At 47.5% G+C, this 23,301-nt stretch overlaps 1 protein-coding gene across 4 annotated transcripts; it reads right to left on the bottom strand.

The window, feature by feature from the left end:
* Window positions 1-520: 520 nt before the first annotated feature.
* On the bottom strand, window positions 521-22,687 carry LOC134350233 (uncharacterized). 4 transcript variants are annotated; one of them, XM_063055242.1, is made up of 6 exons: window positions 22,508-22,687; window positions 20,825-20,899; window positions 16,293-16,652; window positions 14,688-15,047; window positions 1,242-1,287; window positions 521-1,043 (listed from the first exon to the last, which is right to left on the bottom strand). In XM_063055242.1, exons 2-6 carry the CDS (start codon window positions 20,868-20,870, stop codon window positions 1,022-1,024), a joined length of 834 nt encoding a protein of 277 aa, XP_062911312.1. In that variant the 5' UTR covers window positions 20,871-20,899; window positions 22,508-22,687; the 3' UTR covers window positions 521-1,021. The 4 variants fall into 4 exon arrangements, with proteins under 4 accessions (XP_062911312.1, XP_062911311.1, XP_062911309.1 ...); XM_063055241.1 differs by lacking the exons at window positions 521-1,043; window positions 1,242-1,287 and adding an exon at window positions 14,288-14,447; XM_063055239.1 differs by lacking the exons at window positions 521-1,043; window positions 1,242-1,287 and having other exon boundaries at window positions 14,328-15,047.
* Window positions 22,688-23,301: the final 614 nt, after the last annotated feature.

Consider the following 23,301-nt stretch of genomic DNA (forward strand, 5'->3'; position numbering starts at 1 on the left):
AAGCGTGATCTCACAGTGGCCATCCATTTTAATTCTTCTTCCCATTCTGATATGTTAATCCATGGCCCCCTTTACTGTCATGATGAGGCCACACTCAGGTTGGAGGAACAACACCAGTCATCCCCTGTTACCCCTCTCACCTCATCTCCTTGCTACCATCACCTCCCTCTGGTGCTTCACCCCCTTTTTCTTTCTTCCAAGACCTTCTGTTCTCTCCTGTTGGACTCCCCATTCTCTAGCTCTGTATCTCTGTTACCAATCAATTTCTCAGCTCTTTAGTTTATCCCTCCCCATCCTGGTTTCACCCATCACCTTGTGCTTCTCTCTCCTCCTCCCCCACCATTTAAATCTACTCATCATTTTTTTCCTCCAGTCCTGCCAAAGGGTCGGTCCGAAACGTCGACTGTACTTTTTTCCCACAGATGCTGCCTATCCTGTCGAGTTCCTGCAGCACTTTGTCTATGTTGCTCTGAAGAACCGTTTTGTGTTTAAAATTAACATGAAATTATATAATTGCTGTTGTTATGTTTATTTTATCTAAATGCAAACAAGGCCACAGCAGCCACTTTATTCTTCCCCTTTCTGATCGACGTCTGAACCTCAGCCTGCAGGCTTCAATGCATTGAGTTGCTGCCACATGATTGCCTGATCAGATATTTGTGTTAATCAGGTGAAGGTAAAAGTGGCTACTGAGGGCAAATGTATCACTCATCTCCCCTGGCCATTTAAGGAGCACCTTGTATCTGCTGCCTATTTCCGGAGCATTGGTAACTGGTTTGCAATTCTCACAAATACCAAGACACAGATCACGCGTTCATCTTCTTGGGTATGAGAAGTTTGGTGATGGCGGGACAGAGGTTGTCCTCGAGTCTTGTTGGACCAGTTTCAAATATTTGTATCTTCTGCTGACGGGTAGTGGAAGAGGAGAGAATGTTCAAGTGCCAAGGGTCCTGAATTCTGCTGTTAGTGGGATCTCACTGTGCGTAGACGCCCCACAACATTCTGTCTGGTCCAGCCTTTATCACGAGCCACACATTCTGCACCTGCATGTAGAACAGAAGGCCATGTGGAGAGTCTGATCACACGGTGATAGAGGTAGGGAGTGATGTTGAGGGAGAGGAGGTGAGATGGGGAGGGGGTTAACAGCTAGACGGGGAACTGAAGAACGGAAGGGGTACAGCGAAGGAACGAATGGTGAGCTCTGGAATAGAGATTCTCCAGGAATGGATGTGGTCACTTACCAGAGAAAGAGAAGCACAACCACAGGCACACAGACTCCCACCGTCACTGGGGAACAGAAATATTATAATTAGAGCAAATTGAGCAGAAACCGACAGTATAAATGTGGAACAGTCTGTTTACATCCACCCCTCACCGTGCAGTTCCATCTATTCCATTGTGCACTCTGGATTGGAATCGATGGAACCGGGTGGTCTTGCCGATGTTGTTTGTTGCTCCTTCTGTTCTGATTTGTACATTTACTGCAGACACCAGAATGTGTGGTGACAATTGCAGGCTGCCCCCTGCACCTCCTTCGGCTGTTAGTCGTTAACACAAACGATGCATTACACTGTATGTTTCAATGTACATGGAACAAACACAGTGAATACAAATTCTCCCACCCTATCCCACTGCATTTTGTGTCAAGAAATATATCCATTGCCTTATGTGTCAAGTGAATGTTTTGTACGCAGTGGCACAGGTAGACAGGAGTGCTGGCCTTCGTCAGTCAGGAGATTTACAATATTGATCACCCTGCTGTTGGACAGATGCCGTTCAGCTGCAAAGAGAGCCGAGGGGATTTGACGATGTTGCCCAGACTCAAGGAACGGAGCTATTGAGAGAAGCTGAACTCGTTGGGATTTTATTCACAGTAGCGCTGGAGACGGAGAGTTGATCTGAGAGAGGGGCATAAAATTTGAGGGATGCAAATAAGGTGAACACATTCTTCTGAACCCTGAGTTGTGGAATCGAGGAGACAGGGGTTTAAGGTGAAAAGAAACATTTAAAAGGGAGCACAGGGTTGAGAAAAATCAGCCGCTGTTCAAATAGCAGCACAGACTCAATGGGCTGAATGGCCTTATTCTGCCCCCTTGTCCTCTGTTGTCAAACTGCCCAGCACTGCAATGGGGAAAAGAGCAGGAGGAGGGGAGAGACCCACTCACTTCTGAGAGTCATTTCAACCTCACCTCGAATTCCCATCAGCATAATAATGTCCCACGTTTCTCCTCTTTTGGAGCTGTCCGTCCTGGTGGACACAATCTCAGAATCCTTGCGGAATGCAGAGAGAAGGGGGGAGGGAAAGATGTGCTTAGTGGTGGGATCCCGTTGGAGGTGGCGGAAGTTACAGAGAATAATATGTTGGACCTGGAGGCTGGTGGGGTGGTAGGTGAGGACCAGGGGAACCCTATTCCTAGTGGGGTGGCAGGAGGATGGAGTGAGAGCAGATGTACGTGAAATGGGGGAGATGCGTTTAAGAGCAGAGTTGATAGTGGAGGAGGGGAAGCCCCTTTCTTTAAAAAAGGAAGACATCTCCCTCGTCCTAGAATGAAAAGCCTCATCCTGAGAGCAGATGCGGCGGGGACGGAGGAATTACAAGAAGGGGATGGCGTTTTTGCAAGAGACAGGGTGAGAAGAGGAATAGTCCAGATAGCTGTGAGAGTCAGTAGGCTTATTGTAGACATCAGTGGATAAGCTGTCTCCAGAGACAGAGACAGAAAGATCTAGAAAAGGGAGGGAGGTGTCGGAAATGGACCAGGTAAACTTGAGGGCAGGGTGAAAGTTGGAGGCAAAGTTAATAAAGTCAACGAGCTCTGCATGCGTGCAGGAAGCAGCGCCAATGCAGTCGTCGATGTAGCGAAGGAAAAGTGGGGGACAGATACCAGAATAGGCACGGAACGTAGATTGTTCCACAAAGCCAACAAAAAGGCAGGCATAGCTAGGACCCATACGGGTGCCTATAGCTACACCTTTAGTTTGGAGGAAGTGGGAGGAGCCAAAGGAGAAATTATTAAGAGTAAGGACTAATTCCGCTAGACGGAGCAGAGTGGTGGTAGAGGGGAACTGATTAGGTCTGGAATCCAAAAAGAAGCGTAGAGCTTTGAGACCTTCCTGATGGGGGATGGAAGTATATAGGGGCTGGACATCCATGGTGAAAATAAAGCGGTGGGGGCCAGGGAACTTAAAATCATCGAAAAGTTTAAGAGCGTGAGAAGTGTCACGAACATAGGTAGGAAGGGATTGAACAAGGGGGGATAAAACCGTGTCAAGGTAAGCAGAAACGAGTTCGGTGGGGCAGGAGCAAGCTGAGACAATGGGTCGGCCAGGACAGGCAGGTTTGTGGATCTTGAGTAGGAGGTAGAAATGGGAAGTGCGAGGTGTGGGAACTATAAGGTTGGTAGCAGTGGATGCGAGATCCCCTGAGCGGATAAAGTCGGTGATGGTGTGGGAGACAATGGCCTGGTGCTCCTTAGTGGGGTCACGATCGAGGGGTAAATACGAGGAGGTGTATCACGTACATCTGCTCTCACTCCATCCTCCCACCACCCCACGAGGAATAGGGTTCCCCTGGGCCTCACCTACCACCCCACCAGCCTCCGGGACCAACATATTATTCTCCATAACTTCCGCCACCTCCAACGGGATCCCACCACTAAGCACATCTTTCCCTCCCCCCACCCTGCATTCCGCAGGGATCGCTCCCTACGCGACTCCCTTGTCCATTCGTCCCCCCCCATCCCTTCCCACTGATCTTCTTCCTGGCACTTATCCGTGTAAGCGGAACAAGTGCTACACATGCCCTTACACTTCCTCCCTTACCACCATTCAGGGCCCCAAACAGTCCTTCCAGGTGAGGCGACACTTCACCTGTGAGTTGGCTGGGGTGATATACTGCGTCCGGTGCTCCCGATGTGGCCTTTTATATATTGGCGAGACCCGACGCAGACTGTGAGACCGCTTTGCTGAACACCTACTCTCTGTCCACCAGAGAAAGCAGGATCTCCCAGTGGCCACACATTTTAATTCCACATCCCATTCCCATTCTGACATGTCTATCCACGGCCTCCTCTACTGTAAAGATGAAGCCACACTCAGTTTGGAGGAACAACACCTTATATTCCGTCTGGGTAGCCTCCAACCGGATGGCATGAACATCAACTTCTCTAACTTCCGCTAATGCTCCACCTCCCCCTCGTACCCCATCTGTTACTTATTTTTATGCACACATTCTTTCTCTCACTCTCCTTTTTCTCCCTCTGTCCCTCTGAATATACCCCTTGCCCATCCTCTGGGTCCCCCCCCCCGCCTTGTCTTTCTTCCCGGACCTCCTGTCCCATGATCCTCTCGTATCCCTTTTGCCTATCACCTGTCCAGCTCTTGGCTCTATCCCTCCCCCTCCTGTCTTCTCCTATCATTTTGGATCTCCCCCTCCCCCTCCAACTTTCAAATCCCTTACTCACTCTTCCTTCAGTTAGTCCTGACGAAGGGTCTTGGCCTGAAACGTCGACTGCACCTCTTCCTAGAGATGCTGCCTGGCCTGCTGCGTTCACCAGCAACTTTTATGTGTGTTGCTTGAATTTCCAGCATCTGCAGAATTCCTGTTGTTTGCTTTAATTTTTTCTCGCTTTTCTAATTGTTGCCATTAAATGCCTGAAGACGCACTTAACACATCCGGGACAGCTCCTCCCCCTCTGCCATCCGATTTCCAAATGGATGTTGCACTTTTATTATTTCTGTTTTTGCGCTGTTTCTTCATGTGACTATTTAATATACATGTATAAAGTTGCTTTAGATCATTTATTTTTCTATATGTTATCATGTATTACATTGTACTTCTGCTGCTAAGTTAACAGATTTCACGACGTATGTGTGTGATTTTAAAACTGATCCTGAATCTGACTTTGTAAGTTTTCAATCACAGACCCATTTTACTGAGATTGCTTTACCGCCCTATCAATTGTCTGGAAAGTGGTCTCCATATTCCACTTCTCTGCCGGTATCTGCATCCCACTCTATCCTTTGCCAGACTTGTACACAATATTATTCACAATACCAGTGAGCTGTCTACAAACCAAAGTCAAAGTCCTGTCCCGAGCCTTTGTGGCTCATCAGCCCGGTGCTTATGCCAGTTTCTGTGGCGTGAAGCGACTGAGAGTACGAGACTCTCCACCCTGGATAGCACGCCAGTCTATCGCGAGGTTGACCCCCAGCATTTTTTGCCGGTACCCATTGTTCAGCTGGGTACACTGGAACATTGTGTGGTTAAGTGCCTTGCTTAAGAACACACGCTGCCTTGTCTGGGCTCGAACTCATGAACTTCAGGTCACTAGTCGAACACCCAAACCACACGGCCACATGCCACAAACCACTCAGCTATATTCTCATCCAAGTCATTGCTATTATCACCAACAGTGACCCAGAGAGATCCCTGCGGAATACCAGTACACATGGGTCTCCCGCCTCTACTCTGACTTCTATGAAACCAAATGGCCAATTCACTGTGGATCCCATAAGACCATAAGACAAAGGAGCAGAAGTTGGCCATTCAGCCCATCGAGTCTGCTCCGCCATTTTATCATGAGCGGATCCATTCTCCCATTCAGTCCCACTCCCCTACCTTTTCACCATAACCTTTGATGCCCTGGCTACTCAGATACATATCAATCTCTGCCTTAAATACACCCAATGACTTGGCCTCCACTGCTGCCCGTGGCAACACATTCCATAGATTCACCATCCTCTGGCTAAAAAAATTTCTTTGCATTTCTGTTCTGAATGGGCGCGCTGCAATCCTTAAGTCATGCTCTCTCGTACTAGACTCCCTCATCATGGGAAACAACTTTGCCACATCCACTCTGTCCATGCCTCTCAACTTTCGAAATGTTTCTATAAGGTCTCCCCTCATTCTTCGAAACTCCAAGGAATACAGTTCAAGAAAGGACAAATGTTCCTCATATGTTAACTCTCTCATTCCCGGAATCATTCTAGTGAATCTTCTCTGTACCCTCTTGAACGTCAGCACATCCTTTCTTAAATAAGGAGACCAAAACTGCCCACAGTACTCCAAGTGAGTTCTCACCAGTGCGTTATAGAGCCTCAACATCACATCCCTGCTCCTATACTCTATTCCTCTAGAAATGAATGCTAACATTGCATTCGCCTTCTTCATTACCGACTCAACCTGGAGGTTAACTTTAAGGGTATCCTGTACAAGGACTCCCAAGTCCCATTGCATCTCAGAACTTTGAATTCTTTCCCCATTTAAATAATAGTCTGCCCGTTTATTTCTTCTGCCAAAGTGCATAACCATACACTTTCCAACATTGTACTTCATTTGCCGCTTCTTTGCCCATTCTTCCAATCTATCCAAGTCTCTCTGCAGACTCTCCATTTCCTCAGCACTACCAGCTCCTCCACTTATCTTTGTATCGTCCGCAAACTTAGCCACAAAGCCATTGATGTACAATGTAAAAAGAAGCGGCCCCAACACTGATCCCTGTGGAACACCACTGGCAACTGGCAGCCAACCAGAATAGGATCCCTTTATTCCCACTCTCTGTTTCCTGCCAATCAGCCAACGCTCTATCCACGTATGTAACTTTCCCGTAATTCCATGGGCTCTCATCTTGTTAAGCAGCCTCATGTGTGGCACCTTGTCAAAGGCCTCCTGAAAATCCAAATATACAACATCCACTGCATCTCCCTTGTCTAGCCTACTGGTAATTTCCTCAAAAAATTGTAATAGGTTTGTCAGGCAGGATTTTCCTTTAAGGAATCCATGCTTGCTAAGTTCTGCTTATCTTGTCAAATGCCTCCAGGTACTCTGTAACCTCATCCTTGACAATCGACTCCAACAACCTCCCAACCACCAATGTCAAGCTAACAGGTCTATAATTTCCCTTTTGCTGCCTTGCCGCTGCCTTAAATAACTGAGTGACATTTGCAATCTTCCAGTCCTCCAGAACCATGCCAGAATCAATCGACTTTTGAAAGATCATTGCTAATGCCTGTGCAATCTCCACAGCTACTTCCTTCAGAACACGTGGGTGCATTCCATCTGGTCCGGGTGATTTATCTACCTTTAGACTATTCAGCTTCCTGAGCACTTCCTCTGTCGTAATTGTGACTGCGCACACTTCTCTTCCCTGCCACCCTTGAGTGTCCAGTATACTGCTGATGTCTTCCGCAGTGAAGGCTGATGCAAAATACTCGTTCAGTTCCTCTGCCATCTCCTTATCTCCCATTACAATTTCTCCAGCGTAATTTTCTATCGGTCCTATATCTACTCTCACCTGTCTTTTACTCTTTACATACTTGAAAAAGCTTTTAGTATCCTCTTTGATATTACTTGCTAGCTTCCTTTCATAGTTAATCTTTTCTCTCTTAATGACCTTCTTAGTTTCCTTTTGTAAGGTTTTAAATACTTCCCAATCCTCTGTCTTCCCACTAATTTTTGCTTCCTTGTATGCCCTCTCCTTTGCCTTAACTTTGGCTTTGACTTCTCTTGTCAACCACGGTTGCATCCTTTTTCCATTCAAAAATGTCTTCTTTTCTGGAATATACCTGTCTTGCACCTTCCTCACTTCTCGCATAAACTCCAGCCACTGCTGCTCTGCCATCTTTCCAGCCAGTGTCCCTTTCCAGTCAACTTTGGCCAGTTCCTCTCTCATGCCACTGTAGTTTCCTTTGCTCCACTGAAACACCGACACATCAGATTTCGGCTTCTCTTTTTCAAATGTCACAGTGAACTCAATCATGTTATGATCACTGCCTCCTAAGGGTTCCTTCACCTCAATCTCTCTAATCACCTCCGGTTCATTACACAATACCCAATCCAGTACAGCCGATCCCCTAGTGGGCTCAACAACAAGCTGTTCTAAAAAGACATCTCGCAGACATTCTACAAATTCTCTCTCTTGAGATCCAGTGCCGACCTGATTTTCCCAATCCACTCACATGTTAAAATCCCCAACAATTATAATAACACTGCCCTTCTGACAAGCCTTTTCTATTTCCTGTTGTAATTTGTAGTCCACATCCCTGCAGCTGTTTGGAGGCCTATAAATAACTGCCATCAGGGTCCTTTTACCCCTGCTATTTCGTAGCTCAACCCATAAAGATTCTGCACCTTCTGATCCTATATCACCTCTTTCTAATGATTTAATATCATTTCTTACCAATAAAGCCACACCTCCCCCTCTGCCTACCTTCCTATCCTTCCGATACACCGTGTATCCTTGGACTTTCAGCTCTCAGAGACATGCATCCTTTAGCCACGTCTCAGTGATGTCCACAATATCATACCTGCCAATCTGTATCTGTACGACAAGATCATCCACCTTATTTCTTATGCTGCGTGCATTTAAGTATAACACCTTAAGACCAGTATTTGGTACTTTTCGATTTGATTTCACTGCAACTTTATTGCACTGCAACTCGTCCCAATGGCTACAAATTTGCCCCATCACCTGCCTGTCTTTCCTGACATCTTTACTGCTCACTATCTTAGATTTATTTCTGTTTTCCCCTTCCTCCGCTCTATCATTCCGATTCCCATCCCCCTGCCAAATTAGTTTAAACTCTCCCTAACAGCTCTATTAAACTTTCCCGCCAGGATATTGGTCCCCTTCAGGTTCAGGTGCAACCTGTCCTTTTTGAACAGGTCATGCTTCCCCCAGAAGAGATCCCAATTATCCAAGAATCTGAAGCCCTGCCCCCTGCACCAGTCTCTCAGCCATGCATTCATCTGCCTGATCCTACTATTCTTGCCCTCGTTAGCACGTGGCACAGGTAGCAATCCCGAGATTACTACCCCGGAGGTCCTGCTTCTCAGCTTCCTTCCTAACTCCCAGAAATTTCTCTTCAGGACCTCCTCCTTTGTCCTATCTATGTCATTGGTACCAACATGTACCAAGACAACTGGCTGCTCACCCTCCCCCTTCAGAATATTCAGGACCCGATCCGAGACATCCCGTACCCTGGCACCTGGGAGGCAACACACCACGCGGGTATCTCTGTCAGGCTCACAGGATCTCCTGTCTGTTCCCCTGACTATGGAATCCCCTACGACTACCGCATTCCTCTTCTCCCATGCATTTTATCTTCTGGATGAGAGAGAGAGAGAGAGAGACCGATGGTCGGTGTGAGAGAGAGAGAGAGAGACGGACGGTCGGTCCGTGTGTGAGATAGAGTGGCAGGGACAGTCGGTGTCTGAAAGAGAGAGACTGTCAAACTCCAGCCTCGGCTCAGCACAGTTTCACTACACAGACTCTTCACCTACGCCTCACCTTGCCCCAATGGGACTCCCGCTCCAGGATCCCCACTTTGGCAATCGCTGCCTCTGTTGTCGGAAGAAAAACCTCACCATCCCGATCCTGGGATCTTTACCTGAGGGTATTCGGCTGTGGGATGATGCCATTCTCCAGGGGGACAATCTAGACACAGTCAGCCAAACAGAATAGGCCACTTTATTCCCACTCTTTCCTTACTGCTAGGTATCCAATCTTGTATCCATGCAAGTATTCTTCCTGTAATACCGTGGGCTCTTAACTTGTTAAACTGTGTCATGTGCAACACCTTGTCAAAGGGCTTCTGAAAGTCCAAATAAACAATATGAATTGGCACTCCTTTATCTATCCTGCCAGTTAACACCTCAAGGAATTCCAATGGATTTGTAGACAAGATTTCCTCTGATGGAAGTAATGCAGATTTTGGCCTATTTAATCTTGTGGCTCCAAGTACTCTGAAGCTCAACCTTATTAACGGACTCCAACATCTTCCCAACTACTAAAGCCAGTTAAATGGCCTATAATTTCCTTTCTTCTGCCTCTCTCCCTTCTTAAGTAGTGGAGTGACATCAGTCCCGAGGACACATTCCAGATTGTAGTGATTCTTGAAACGCCTCCACAGTCTCTTCAGCAACTTCATTTAGAATCCTGGAGTGTTGGTAGTTCATCTGGGTCCAGCTGACTTCTCTACTTTCAGACCTGCCAGTTCCCCAAACACCTTCTCCCTAGTAATGGCAATTTCACTCACTTCTGTCCCCTGACACTCTCGCATTTCTGGCATTCTGCTATTGTCTTCTAAAGTGAAGAATGAAGGAAAATACTGTTTAGTTCATATTTTTGTCCCCATTACTACCTCTCCAGTGACATTTTCCAATGGTCTGATATTAACTCTGGCCTGTCTTGTATTTCGGGGAAAATATTTTGTACCCTCTTGCTTACTATTGTCTGGCTTACCTTCATATTTCATCTTCCTCAGCCCCCATGTTTTTTTTTGCTGCCTTCTGTTGGTTTTTAAAGCTTCCCTATTATCCCACTAATAGTTGCTCTACTAAATGCCCTCTTAGCTGCGGTTCCCTCATCCTCGCTTTAGAATACTTCTTCATCTTTGGGACTCGGGATTCATATGCATAATGTTGCAAAGCACTCTGGTACAATTTAGGTTCCATTTTGTTATGACAAGTAAAATACATTTCCAGATCGCCTCCTTTTTGTCACTTAATGACAACACTACATTTCACCAAATACAGTAATTGAAATGATGCAGTTTCAAAGCCCAACCCCAAAATTCCCTTTTCATCCGTCCACCTTAATGAGTGCCAATTCCTTTCTTTAATATCCTCTCCTTTATCCTGCTATTTCACACAATAATTGTAAAAGAATACCAGCCATTTCTATAATTCCGATAGTTATACCTGTACCAGAACACAGAATGGTTGCCCACCATGCTTCCAGTGTCCTGAAAGTCCGCCATCCACCTCCCAGAGTGTAATAGTTGTCATATTGATCCCCCCCTCTTTCCTACTCTCTTTGGTAGCTTCTCCAATGTGGTTTGCCAAGTTAGTTCTATTTTCTGATTGTTCAGGTTTGTAAGTACAGCAACACAGGTGATCCCTTTCTCTGAAAGAATAGAATCCCAAGCCATTCTGTCCTGTAATGCAAGTGTACGAGCAGCCATTGGTTCTGCCGACAACTTGGTTAATGCTTATTGGGTGTGATCAAAGGCAAGTGTAGTTTCATTCATTATTTTCTACAAATCCGATGCATATTAATCAATTCGCAGGACAGTCTTGCAGTCCCATATCCCAGAAAGGCAATCATCCAGAATCACTTGGCCTCTGTTATGGATGTCTGGTGCCACCAGACCAGAGGGTGGTGAGGTAGTGACGCCAAGAATTGCATGTAGAGGACCACGTAGGCATAATAACCACAGCCCTTTCCAGGCCACAACAGTCTCCACTATCCTTCATATTCAGGGAACATGTACAGCAGCCAAGGGTGGGTCTGGTAACCACATACCCAGTAAGTACTGTTCAGTGGACGAGGAGGGCTGTGATTTATCAGATCTGTATATAGACCTTTACTGCTCCCTGGGAGAGGCATTCACCCTCCAAGTTGCAGTGACATGCTACCTGATGTCAGTACTTTGGTCACAGAAACAGCTATTTCAATCAAATCTACTGCTAGAACAACCTGTGTTAAGACTAGTCAAAACCAAAAAAGAATCTGAACAAATTATAACTTTGCAAGGACAGATTTCCTCCACCCACTATAAGCTCAAAACAATGGCAACCAGTTCTGCATTATACACTGATAACTAGTTAGTAAGGCATTTATTGTTACTTTATTGTAATTCAGGCACAAACACAACCACACTGACATTCCCTGTTAAATTATCTTTTGATCCATTAGTAAAAATGGTTAACATATCACAATAATTTACATTAACATACGGATGAACCAACAGACTCAGGCTTATCAGGATCCTTGGATTTCATTAAATCATGCAATCTAAAATCAACTAAAGCCATTGGAAAAAATCATGGTGGGGTTAATGAAAAAGCTACAGTGGGACAAATTACATAATCCAGCAAACCCATATTCCTAGCGTGATGAGAACCCAGCCAACGAAAACTAAAAGCACTCTCCTTGTGATGTTCCCAACAGTCTTGAAACACAATTTTAACAGGGTGATCATTCCTCTGCCCCCTCAAATTAACCCAGTATGTTAACAACAACTTCATCCTCCACAACTGCAAGGGTAATTGTCCCTTTTCAACCAGTAAAGCTGAAACAGGGGATGACCTTACTGCACCACAACACAGTCTTAAAGCCGGAGCTGGTATCACATCCAAACATTTTAAATTTGAAGATGAAGCTGATGCATAACCCACACAGCCATAATCAAGTACTGTACCGATATAATTAAACAAATATATAAAGTCAACAGAAATTTTCGGGTAGCATCCCAAAAATACCCACATGCCTTTTTACATTTGTCAAGAATCTTACTGATATATTGTTTCAATGCCAGCTTATTATCCAGCCAGATACCAAGAAATCTTACCACTGACGCTTCTTCAAGAGTTTGACTATGCAATTTCAAATTGAGTGCTGGTCTATTGATCCTCCTTGTAAAAGATATAAATTGTGTTTTACCTACTGAAAGCTTAAAATCCCATCTATTTGCCCACCGTTCGAACTTATTAATCGCTAATTGTATCCTACATACAGTTAAATTGATTTTTATCCCCTCTGATCCATAAAGCTCCATCATCTGCAAAAAGTGCCTATTTCGGACAAAATGGCATTAAACAATAAGCGGCTACAAATACCGCTTGTGCAGTCCCATTCTCTAGCCGTCTGAATATAGCTTTCATAAATTTACACAAAGAAAACTCTACATCTCTAATACCATCATTGCTACAGCTAACTTCCAACACATTAGGGTATTCACTTAGAATCTTATCTCTACATTGCTTAGCTTCTTCACTTCAATAATCTTGATTATGAATTGCAATAAATGACCAAGCCAGTAACTCAACCTTCTCTGTTTCAGTAACAATCGTACTACCTTTAATCAATATTGAAATGTTACTAGCCCTATGAATTACCCCACCACTCATTTTTAATCATTCCCCAATTATCTCCAAGTTTAATATCGCTTCTAATACTATCAGAATACGACCACCCGTAAAACCTTTTTCGCAAACTTCACTATTTTCCTCACCAGGGCCTGTACCTTTTATACTGAACGCGGTGCGGAGCTCGCCGGCAACTGTACCTCTCCGGGAACGAACCAGCCGCTGTCAGTCACAGATGTATAGCCAATCAGATGGATGGATCAGACAGACGGTGCAAAAAAACCCGGAATGCATTGATTGACGGGAGGTGTTTGCGGCGGCAGGGTCCGCACTGAATGATGTGGAGAGGTGAGAAGTCGTGTTTCATTGTTCATCCCGAGCAGTTGAGTGACAGAGGACTCTCACATCTCCGGGCTGTTTGCAGGGACACACAAGGAGACGGACGTCAATTGCAGCCGGCAGATCATCAACTCGGTGAAAGGCGCCTTTGGTCCGCCCGACCTCATTGATCATCGAGATGTCCGTGGATGGGAGCTGCCGAATGGCGACAAGACACCGTGCTGAGGGAGGCGCTGAAGCCGGGTTCAGGCACCGCAGGGCTAGATGAGGAAGCGCCACAGTGTAGTGTTCCTTCACTACTGGAGAGGGAGGGGCGGGGTTGGTTGAGGAAGCCCCTCAATTACTGTAGTAGTGTACATGATTGATAACGTGGTGTGATGGTGTTAAGGAATGTAATCGAACACGAATGAAAGCATTGACTACCAATTTAAGAACGAAAGGCGCTTGTTCTTGTTTCTTTAAAATTATGAATAAAGATATATTTCAAGTATAAAAATGTTGCAAAACCATTGGGAATCCTTCTAAGCCAACATCTCTCACCACAAATCCATCGGACAGTGGTCTGCGCGGAACTTTCTGCCGACACTGCGGGACAGCGACCGTGGGGTGAATCGCTGAGCAAACGGCCGAACGCCGCATCGCCAGATCTCAGTAACAAGCACAAAGACATCGCTTGGCTGGCGGTGAAAGTGTCCCTCCCGGTAGGAATCTTCCTCTATCATTACCACAACACGTTACCTTCGGGACGGCTGTGATCGGGAACTCACGGTCACCACCTCTCAGCAGACCGTGGAGACAGATGCAAGGGTCCGTGTACCGGTTCATCCCAATCAGCTGTGAAACGAAGGATTCTCTGAGAAACAGACTATTTCCCAGGTCACACACAGACGGGCATCTGGAAGATCATCGGGTCGATGAAGGACGTCCTTTGGTCTGTCGGAAATTTGTTGGTCTCTCCTGACAGTGAGATGTCGGTGGGAGAAAGCTGGTTACTGGCACAGTCCAGGCTGCAAGAGGAGGTACTTCAGGAAGTGTCCTGGGTCCTCCAGCAGTGATGGGGCTTTTTCTCCACTGTCCCTGTCGCCTCAGAGTCCGCACTTTACGGAACGACCGCCAGGGGGCGCTTGGTGCGCTGGTTCGCTGTTGCTCTTTGGGAGCCCGTACACGGTGGTCAGGAATAGGAGTGCGAGCGTCTTCAGGACGAGCAGGATGTAAAAAGGCAGTGGCTCCCGAGGAGAACCTGAGAGTAAGTCGGAGTTCAGAGTGAGACGGTTTACCGAGGTGAGCTAGGGATGGGTTGTATTCTGAGGGTTCAGGGGTTTATATATTGAATAACATTGTTGCGAGTGGGTTACAGGGTGGGATGTAATCCAAGCGTTCTGGGTGAGGGGGTTATATATGAAATAAGAGAACTGGACCTGCGATCCAGTCCCAGGAGGAATCAGGGAAGTGGCGGTGAAAGGTGATACCGGCGACTCACCTCGTACCAGGACCACGGTCCCGTTCCCTCGGAGCAGCAGCTGCCGGTCGGGAAGATGAACGGACGCCAGGCAGCGGTAGGTGTTGGAGTGGCTCGGACGGAGGTGCCGGAGTTGGAGGGAGAGTCCCGTGCCGATCTCACTCTCAGGGAGAGCATCTTGCCGCCGGGATCCCTCGGGGGGCGGATAGACGACACGTTCCTCTCCCTCCTCCTCTGTCCCGCCGACCACCCAATAGTGGTAGATGATCACCCGGGACTCCGTCAGCCCCAGAACTTCGCAGTGCAGCGTCACGTTGGAACCACTCGGGACCTCCAACCTCCGAGGCCACTGGGACACGGAGAGGGTGGCGAGCGAGATGTCTGTAACACAGTGAGGGAGGGAGAACGGTGAGCGAGCGTCTGTAACACATGGAGAGAGAGAAAGAGAGCGAGAGAGTAGTGAGGGAGCGTCTGTAACACAGAAAGGGAGGGAGTGGTGTGAGGGAGCGTCTGTAACACAAGGAGGGAGAGAGTAGTGAGGGAGGGTCTGAAACACAGGGAGGGAGAGAGTCTGTACAGAGAAAGAGGATGGGAGGGGCAGAGATTGAACGTGGAGTGATATCAAACTGTAAGGAAAGAGTTAAACATGATTCGTCCTTGGTAAGTGCTAAAATAAAAAGGAAGTCTGCCAGACAACATGGTGTTAACCCGGAGTGGAACTGATTTGAGAAAGTGGAAGGAGTACAAGTCTCCAGCCGAGAGAGTAGAACATGATTAATACAAGTTTGAGCGGGGAAGGCGAGGCCTTTGTTCAGGTACCAAATAGTCACCCATCAGGGAGAGTTCTGGGATAAGAGTTATGTTGGAGTTTTAAAGGGATATTGAAGGATGTTAATACGGGTAAATCTTTGTGCAAGTGGGGAGAATTTTCCATCAGAGCACGTTAGGACCAGTGATAACGGTAAGAGTTGGGGAAGATAGACACAGTTACGTCCAGAGAGAGAGAGAGTTTTCCATCCGGCATTTGCAGATCAGCTCGTTCAGTGGACGGGAAGTGTTTGTTTTTCGCTACATCATTAACCCTTCTTTTTCCTTTTTGCATTGCATGGTTACATAGTTCTAATAAAACAATTTATTGTAGTTTAACACGTGTACAGTTGTCCCCTTTGTTTGCAAACACAGACCCGAGTGCTTATTGCTAACTCAGGAAAGAACACAACGAATTTTTAAACAATTATCGTTACGCAAGCACAACCCGAAATCGGGCAAACTCTGCCTAACACCCCCATTTTCCCCATGTCCCTCCTCCCATTCATCCCGTTTCCATGACATTTCCCTCTCGTCCTCAGGCGTTCCCTGCTCCCTCTCTCCCAACCCAAGTCCCATTTCCACATCCCACTCACAACTCCACTATTCCCCACTCGCACAATTTGTACACAGACACACACACAATTAGATACACTAATATACTCCCCAAGATCGGGTTACAGATGGAATCTTCTCTAGTGCTTCGACGGAAATGTATCTATGGAAAAACTGCACCGAATACGGGATCAGCTCCCAGGAATGATGCGGGAATCTGGGGGCAGCTTGCGGGGAACGAGGGCAGTGGGACCGGAGACTCACCTCGTACCAGGAGCACGGTCCCGTTCCCTCGGAGCAGCAGCCGCCGGTCGGGAAGGTGAACGGACGCCAGGCAATGGTAGGTGTTGGAGTGGCTCGGTCGGAGATGCCGGAGTTGGAGGGAGAGTCCCGTGGCGATCTCACTCTCAGGTAGGGCGGCTTCCTGCCGGGATTCCTCTGGGGCTGGGTAGACGACACGTTCCTCTTCTCCCTCCTCCGTCCCGCCGATCACCCAATAGGGGTAGATTATTACCCGGGGCTCCGTCAGCCCCAGAACCTCGCAGTGCAGCGTCACATTGGAGCCACTCGGGACCTCCAACCTCCGAGGCCACTGGGACACGTAGAGGGTGGCGAGGGAGCTGTCTGTAACACAGTGAGAGAGAATAGTGAGGGAGCGTCCGTAACACATAGAGGGAAGGAGAGGGAGCGGTAGATGAGAGAGTTCATGTAACACAGTGAGGGAGGGGGATGGCGAGTCTGTAATACCTGGAGAGAGAGTAGTTAGGGAGCGTCTGTAATACAAGGAAGGAGGGAGTGGAGTGAGGGAGCGTCTGTAACACAGGGAGGGAGAGAGTAATGAGGGGGCGTCTGTAACACAGAGAGGGAGTAGTGAAGGACCGTCTGTACACAGGAAGAGGACGGGAGGGGCAAAGATTAAATGTGGAGTGATAGCAAATTGTAAGGAAAGAGTTAAACATGATTCGTCTTTGGTATGTGCTAAAATAAAAAGGAAGTCTGCCAGACAACATGGTGTTAACCCGGAGTGGAACTGATTTGAGGAAGTTGAATGAGTACAAGTCTCCAACCTGGAGAGTAGATCATGATAAATACAAGTTTGTGTCGGGAAGGCGAGGCCTTTGTCCAGGTACCAAACAGTGATCTATCAGGGAGAGTTCTGGGGTATGAGTTATGTCAGAGTTTTAAAGGGATATTGTAAGGGTGTAGGTACGGGTAAATCTTTGTTTAAGTGGAGAGAATTTTCCATCAGACCACGTTAAACTAGATTTGCAGGTGGAGGGGAACCAGAGTGTTAGAGCAGATAGTGAGGTGGAGGAGGATAAAGGTCATGTGAGAACAGCAAGTATAGTGCATGGAGTAAAGCCAGTCTAACATATAAACATGCTTTGAGGAAAGAGAAACAGAATCAAGGGTGTAAAGGTAGTAAGGTAGAAGGGCTAAAGTGCGTGTACTGCAATGCAAGAAGCATCAGGAACAAAGGTGATGAACTGAGAGCTTGGAAACATGCATGGAATTTTGATGTCGTGGCCATTACAGAGACTTGGATGGCACCAGGGCAGGAATGGATACACAATATTCCTGGATTTCAGTGCTTTCAAAGAGATAGAGAGGGGGGAAAAGGGGAGGAGGGGTGGCATTATTGGTCAGGGATACTATTACAACTACAGAAAGGGTGGGCAATGTCGCAGAATCCTCTTTTGAGTCAGTATGGGTGGAAGTCAGGAACAGGAAGGGAGCAGTTACTCTATTGGGAGTATTCTATAGGCCCCCTGGTAGCAGCAGAGATACCGAGGAGCAGATTGGGAAGCAGATTTTGGAAAGGTGCAAAAATAACAGGGTTGTTATCATGGGTGACTTTAATTTCCCTAATATTGATTGGCACCTGATTAGTTCCATTGGTTTAGACGAGGCAGAGTTTGTTCAGTGTGTCCAGGACAGATTCCTGTCACAGTATGTTGACAGGCCGACTGGCGGGGGATGCCATACTAGATCTAGTATTAGGTAAAGAACCGGGTCAGATCACAGATCTCTCAGCGGGTGAGCATATGGGGGACAATGACCATCACTCCCTGGTCTTTAACATTATCATGGAAAAGGATAGAATCTGAGCGGACAAGAAAATCTATAATTGGCGAAGGGCAAATTATGAGGCTATAAGGCTAGAACTTGCGGGTGTGAGTTGGGATGATGTTTTTGCAGGGAAATGTACTATGGACATGTGGTCGATGTTTAGGGATCTCTTGCAGGATGTTAGGGATAAATTTGTCCCGGTGAGGAAGATAAAGAATGGTAGGATGAAGGAACCAATGGTGACAAGTGAGGTGGAAAATCTAGTCAGGTGGAAGAAGGTAGCATACATGAGATTTAGGAAGCAAGGATCAGATGGGTCTATTGAGGAATATAGGGTAGCAAGAAAGGAGCTTAAGAAGGGGCTGAGCAGAGCAAGAAGGGGGCATGAGAAGCCCTTGGCGAGCAGGGTAAAGGAAAACCCCAAGGCATTCTTCAGTAATGTGAAGAACAAAAGGATGACAGGAGTGAAAATAGGACTGATTAGAGATAAAGGTGGGAAGATGTGCCTGGAGGCTGTGGAAATGAGCGAGGTCCTCAATGAATACTTCTCTTCGATATTCACCAATGAGAGGGAACTTGATGATGGTGAGGACAATATGAGTGAGGTTGATGTTCTGGAGCATGTTGATATTAAGGGAGAGGAGCTGTTGGAGTTGTTAAAATACATTAGGATGGATAAGTCCCCAGGGCCTGACGTAATATTCCCCAGGCTGCTCCACGAGGCGAGTGAAGAGATTGCTGAGCCTCTGGCTAGGATCCTTATGTCCTCATTGTCCACGGGAATGGTACCGGAGGATTGGAGGGAAGCGAATGTTGTCCCCTTGTTTAAAATTAAGGTAATTGGGATAGTCTGGGTAATTATAGACCAGTGAGCCTTACGTCTGTGGTGGGAAAGCTGTTGGAAAAGATTCTTAGAGATAGGATCTATGGGCATTTAGAGAATCATGGTCTGATCAGGGACTGTCATCATGGATTTGTGAAGGGAAGATCATGTCTAACAAACCCGATGGAGTCCTTTGAGGAGGTGACCAGGCATATAGATGAGGGTAGTGCAGTGGATGTGATCTATATGGATTTTAGTAAGGTATTTGACAAGGTTCCACACGATAGGCTTATTCAGAAAGTCAGAAGGCATGGGATCCAGGGAAGTTTGGCCAGGTGGATTCAGAATTGGCTTGCCTGCAGAAAGCAGAGGGTCGTGGTGGAGGGAGTACATTCGGATTGGAGATTTGTGACTAGTGGTGTCCCACAAGGATCTGTTCTGGGACCTCTACTTTTCGTGATTTTTATTAACGACCTGGTTGTGGAGGTAGAAGGGTGGGTTGGCAAGTTTGCAGACAACAAAAAGGTTGGTAGTGTTGTAGATAGTGTAGAGGTTTCTCGAAGATTGCGGAGAGACATTGATAGGATGCAGAAGTGGGCTGAGAAGTGGCAGATGGAGTTCAACCCGGAGAAGTGCGAGGTGGTACACTTTGGAAGTACAAACTCCGAGGCAGAAAACAAAGTAAATGGCAGGATACTTGGAAGTGTGGAGGAGCAGAGGGATCGGGGGGTACATGTCCAAAGATCCCTGAAAGTTGCCTCACAGGTAGATAGGGTAGTTAAGAACGCGTATGGGGTGTTAGCTTTCATAAGTCGAGGGATAGAGTTTAAGAGTCACGATGTAATGATGCAGCTCTATAAAACTCTGGTTAGGCCATATTTGGAGTACTGTGTCCAGTTCTGGTCACCTTACTATAGGAAGGATGTGGAAGCATTGGAAAGGTTACAGAGGAGATTTACCAGGATGCTGCCTGGTTTAGAAAGTATGCATTATGATCAGAGATTAAGGGAGATAGGGCTTTACTGTCTAGAGAGAAGGAGGATGAGAGGAGACATGATAGAGGTATACAAGATATTAAGAGGAATAGATAGAGTGGACAGTCAGCGCATTCTCCCCAGGGAACCACTGCTCAATACAAGAGGACATGGCTTTAAGGTAAGGGGTGGGAAGTTCAAGGGGTATATTAGAGGAAGGTTTTTTACTCAGAGAGTGGTTGGTGCGTGGAATGCACTGCCTGAGTCAGTGGTGGAGGCAGATACACTAGTGAACTTTAAGAGACTGCCAGACAGGTACATGGAGGAATTTAAGGTGGGGAGTTATATGGGAGGCAGGCTTTAAGGGTCGGCACAACATTGTGGGCCGAAGGGCCTGTACTGTGCTGTACTGTTCTATGTTCTATGTTCTGTGTTACGACCAGTGATAATGAGAAGAGTTGGGGAAGATAGAGCTAAGTGTGGTGAGGTAGCGTCTGTATTTCCGGTGAGGGAGCGGAGCGGGGCAGAGAGTGACCCGGATGCAGCGTCCAAAACAGCTCAAAGTCAGGCAGCTTCTGCTCAATATCAACCAGCACTTCTCCCCACGATCCATGACCTTTCCCGAATCCATGACATTCCCCTGTCAACAACACACACCCCTTCTCCTTCTCCACTACATTGACAGCGTAACTCTTTCACCCCCAAACGACGGAAATTCTTCCCAACACTCCGACCCTTCATGCATACTGTCACTCTATGGGGAGCTGGCCCCACAGACACAGACTCTTTCTGTCATTTTTCAATCTCTCTCTCTCACACACACACACACACACACACACACACACACACACATACACACACACACACACACACACATACACACACACACACACACACACACGTGTCCCGAGCAGTAAGGAGGTTCTTACCCAACAGAAGGAGGAGCAAGATCAGTTTTCGAAGCTGCGCCCTCATCGCCCAAAGTATTTTCAATTAACACAACTCTGAGGGGGCAAAAAGAAATATCTTAGCACAGTTTTGCCGGGCCGAAGGGACATAATAGCTTGCTGTAGTGAAAATAATGATCTGTATGGACATGAATTTCTGAACAAATTTCCGTGTCTTTGGTGAAATACCAAATCTCATCAAACTCCTAATGAAATATATATACCACTGCATCTTTGTAATTGCATCGATATGCTGGGCCCAGTCTAGATCCTCAGAGATATTGACACCCAGGAACTTGAAATTGTTTACTCTTTCTTCTTCTGATCCGTCTGTGATGACTGATGTGTGTTCCCTTGTCTTACCCTTTCTGAAGTCTTTCTGAGATTGAGTGCAAGGTTGTTGCTGTGACACGACACAACAAACTGATACACCTTGTTCCTGTACGCCCTCTCGTCACCATCTGCGATTCTGCCAACAATAGTTGTACCATCTGCAAATTTATAGGTGGCATTTGAACTGTGAGGGTGTAGAGAGAGTAGAGCAGTGGGCTAAGGACACGTCCCGGAGGGGCTCTGATGTTGTCAGCTAGGTGGAAATGCTATTTCCGATTCAGACAGACAGACTGTGGTCTCCAGTTCAGTAAGTCGAGGATCCAGTTGCAGAGGGAGGTACAGAGGCCCTGGTTCTGCAGCTTATTGATCAGAACTGGAGGACAGATTGTGTTAATTGTTGAGCTGTAGTCAATAATCAGCATCCTGTCACAGGTATTTGTAATGTCCACGTTATCCAAGGCCGTGTGAAGAGTCTTTCAGATCGCATCCGCCGTAGACCTTCCTCAACCCGTCCCTTTCCAATCTACGTTTCTCTCTCTCTCTCTCTCTCTCTTTCTCTCATTTTTCTGCCCTTTGGTTTTTCTCTCTCGTTTCCAATCTCGGGCTCTCGTTCCCCTACTACCCCAAGATATTTTTCCAGCCCACACTCCCTCCTTATATATTTCCCTCTCTCTTCTTCACCCCATCCTCCTCCTCTCCACTTTTCTCCTCCTCACACTGCCCCTCTCTCTCTGCTCCCTCGCTCTCCCTGCACCCCCACTCACATCCCCCACCTCCGCCTGGTGTCATCTACACCACATCCTGTTCACCACGTCTCCCCCTCTGCTGTGTTTCGCTGTGACTAATTCACTGACCGCACACTGGCAGGCCAGTTCCGTTCCGCAGTACTGTAACTGTGTGTGGTGCGGACTCTGTGACAACACTCTCACCCGATTTGCTTCAGCGCTACCGGGTCTCAGCGGCACTACATGATCCCGGGCACCGGAAGATGGCCCGCCAGTTATACAAACGGGAACGGGAACCTCTTTCTCCTGAGTTACCTCACTGGTCGTGCGGCCCTCACTTGCCCTATCTCCTCACCGCCCCTCCCGCTGTGGTTCCTCAGCCGAGGAGTTCAAACTGATCTGCACCGAGAATCGCCATCTTTGTGATTCAAATCAGAGTGACAAGACACAGAGAGAGGGAAAGAGCAAGGGCGAGAGTGATGAAGAGAAAGAGGGAGGGAGATGGGGTCATGGAGATGTGGGGAGACAGAAAGAAGTGGTTAGGGTTAATGGAGACGGAGAGACAGGCAGATACTCATAGAGCTCCGGGCCGCCAACAGCTCCTCACCCGCCCCCTGCTCATAGGCTGTCCACTGAGTTCAGTCAGCGCCTCCGACCTGTCGCTCCCTTCCCCACCAGGCGAGCTCTCCTCTTCGGTTGGGACCAGCCGATCCCACTGGAGCTGCTTTCCTCTCGGGGTCGAGCGCTGGCGCTCCGGACACCCGACACGAAAGGAGCAGCTGCCGCTCACCCGGGACAGGAAGGTGCGGCAGCGAAAGTCAGGTCCCCTTTCACTGTCTGACGTCCTGTCCGGGGGCCGGACTGTACCTGACCGTCCGGAAACTCACAACACAGTTCCATCGGATGTGGGGGCGGGTGGAATAGCCGCCCTGAGGCGGACCGAGGGAGAAGACTTGAAGAGGGAACGTCACGGAATAAGCGGCGAGGAGTGAGAAAGGGACGGAACACAACGGCCACTGCATCCCTTTCATTTACCCTCTTCCCCTATTCCTCATCGCTACAAAGCCTTCCTTCACCCCTCCCGACTCCCTCCACCCGAAGCCCTACCCTCCCCATTCTGCCCCCCACACAGACAATGGTGCGAGAAACACAACACATCCAGTAAATGGCAGTTCTATTGGTGAACCCGCCTTGTTAATGAGAGGTCAGACTGGTTCAAGCTGACGGGTTGGGGACAGTAACTCAAACAATCACGCGATACAACAGTGTGTGCAAAAGCCCCCCTGAATGCCCAACACATCGAACCTTGAAGTGGATGACGCAGGTCACGAGCACACGGTCAGTGGCCACTTTATTAGGTACAGGGGTTCCTGATGAGGCGTCCGCTGAGCGTAAGTGGTA

The sequence above is a fragment of the Mobula hypostoma genome, chromosome 8 (genome assembly GCF_963921235.1).
Source record: "Mobula hypostoma chromosome 8, sMobHyp1.1, whole genome shotgun sequence".
NCBI classification, from domain to species: domain Eukaryota; kingdom Metazoa; phylum Chordata; class Chondrichthyes; order Myliobatiformes; family Myliobatidae; genus Mobula; species Mobula hypostoma.

What these genes read in the sequence shown, in the direction of transcription:
- LOC134350233 (XM_063055239.1), bottom strand. Translation starts at nt 20,870, where the DNA reads ATGAGGGCGCAGCTTCGAAAACTGATCTTGCTCCTCCTTCTGTTGG. An exon ending in CTTGCTCCTCCTTCTGTTGG is followed by an intron (nt 16,653 to 20,824) that starts GTAAGAACCTCC and finishes ACTGTGTTACAG; the next exon opens with ACAGCTCCCTCGCCACCCTC. An exon ending in GACCGTGCTCCTGGTACGAG is followed by an intron (nt 15,048 to 16,292) that starts GTGAGTCTCCGG and finishes ACTGTGTTACAG; the next exon opens with ACATCTCGCTCGCCACCCTC.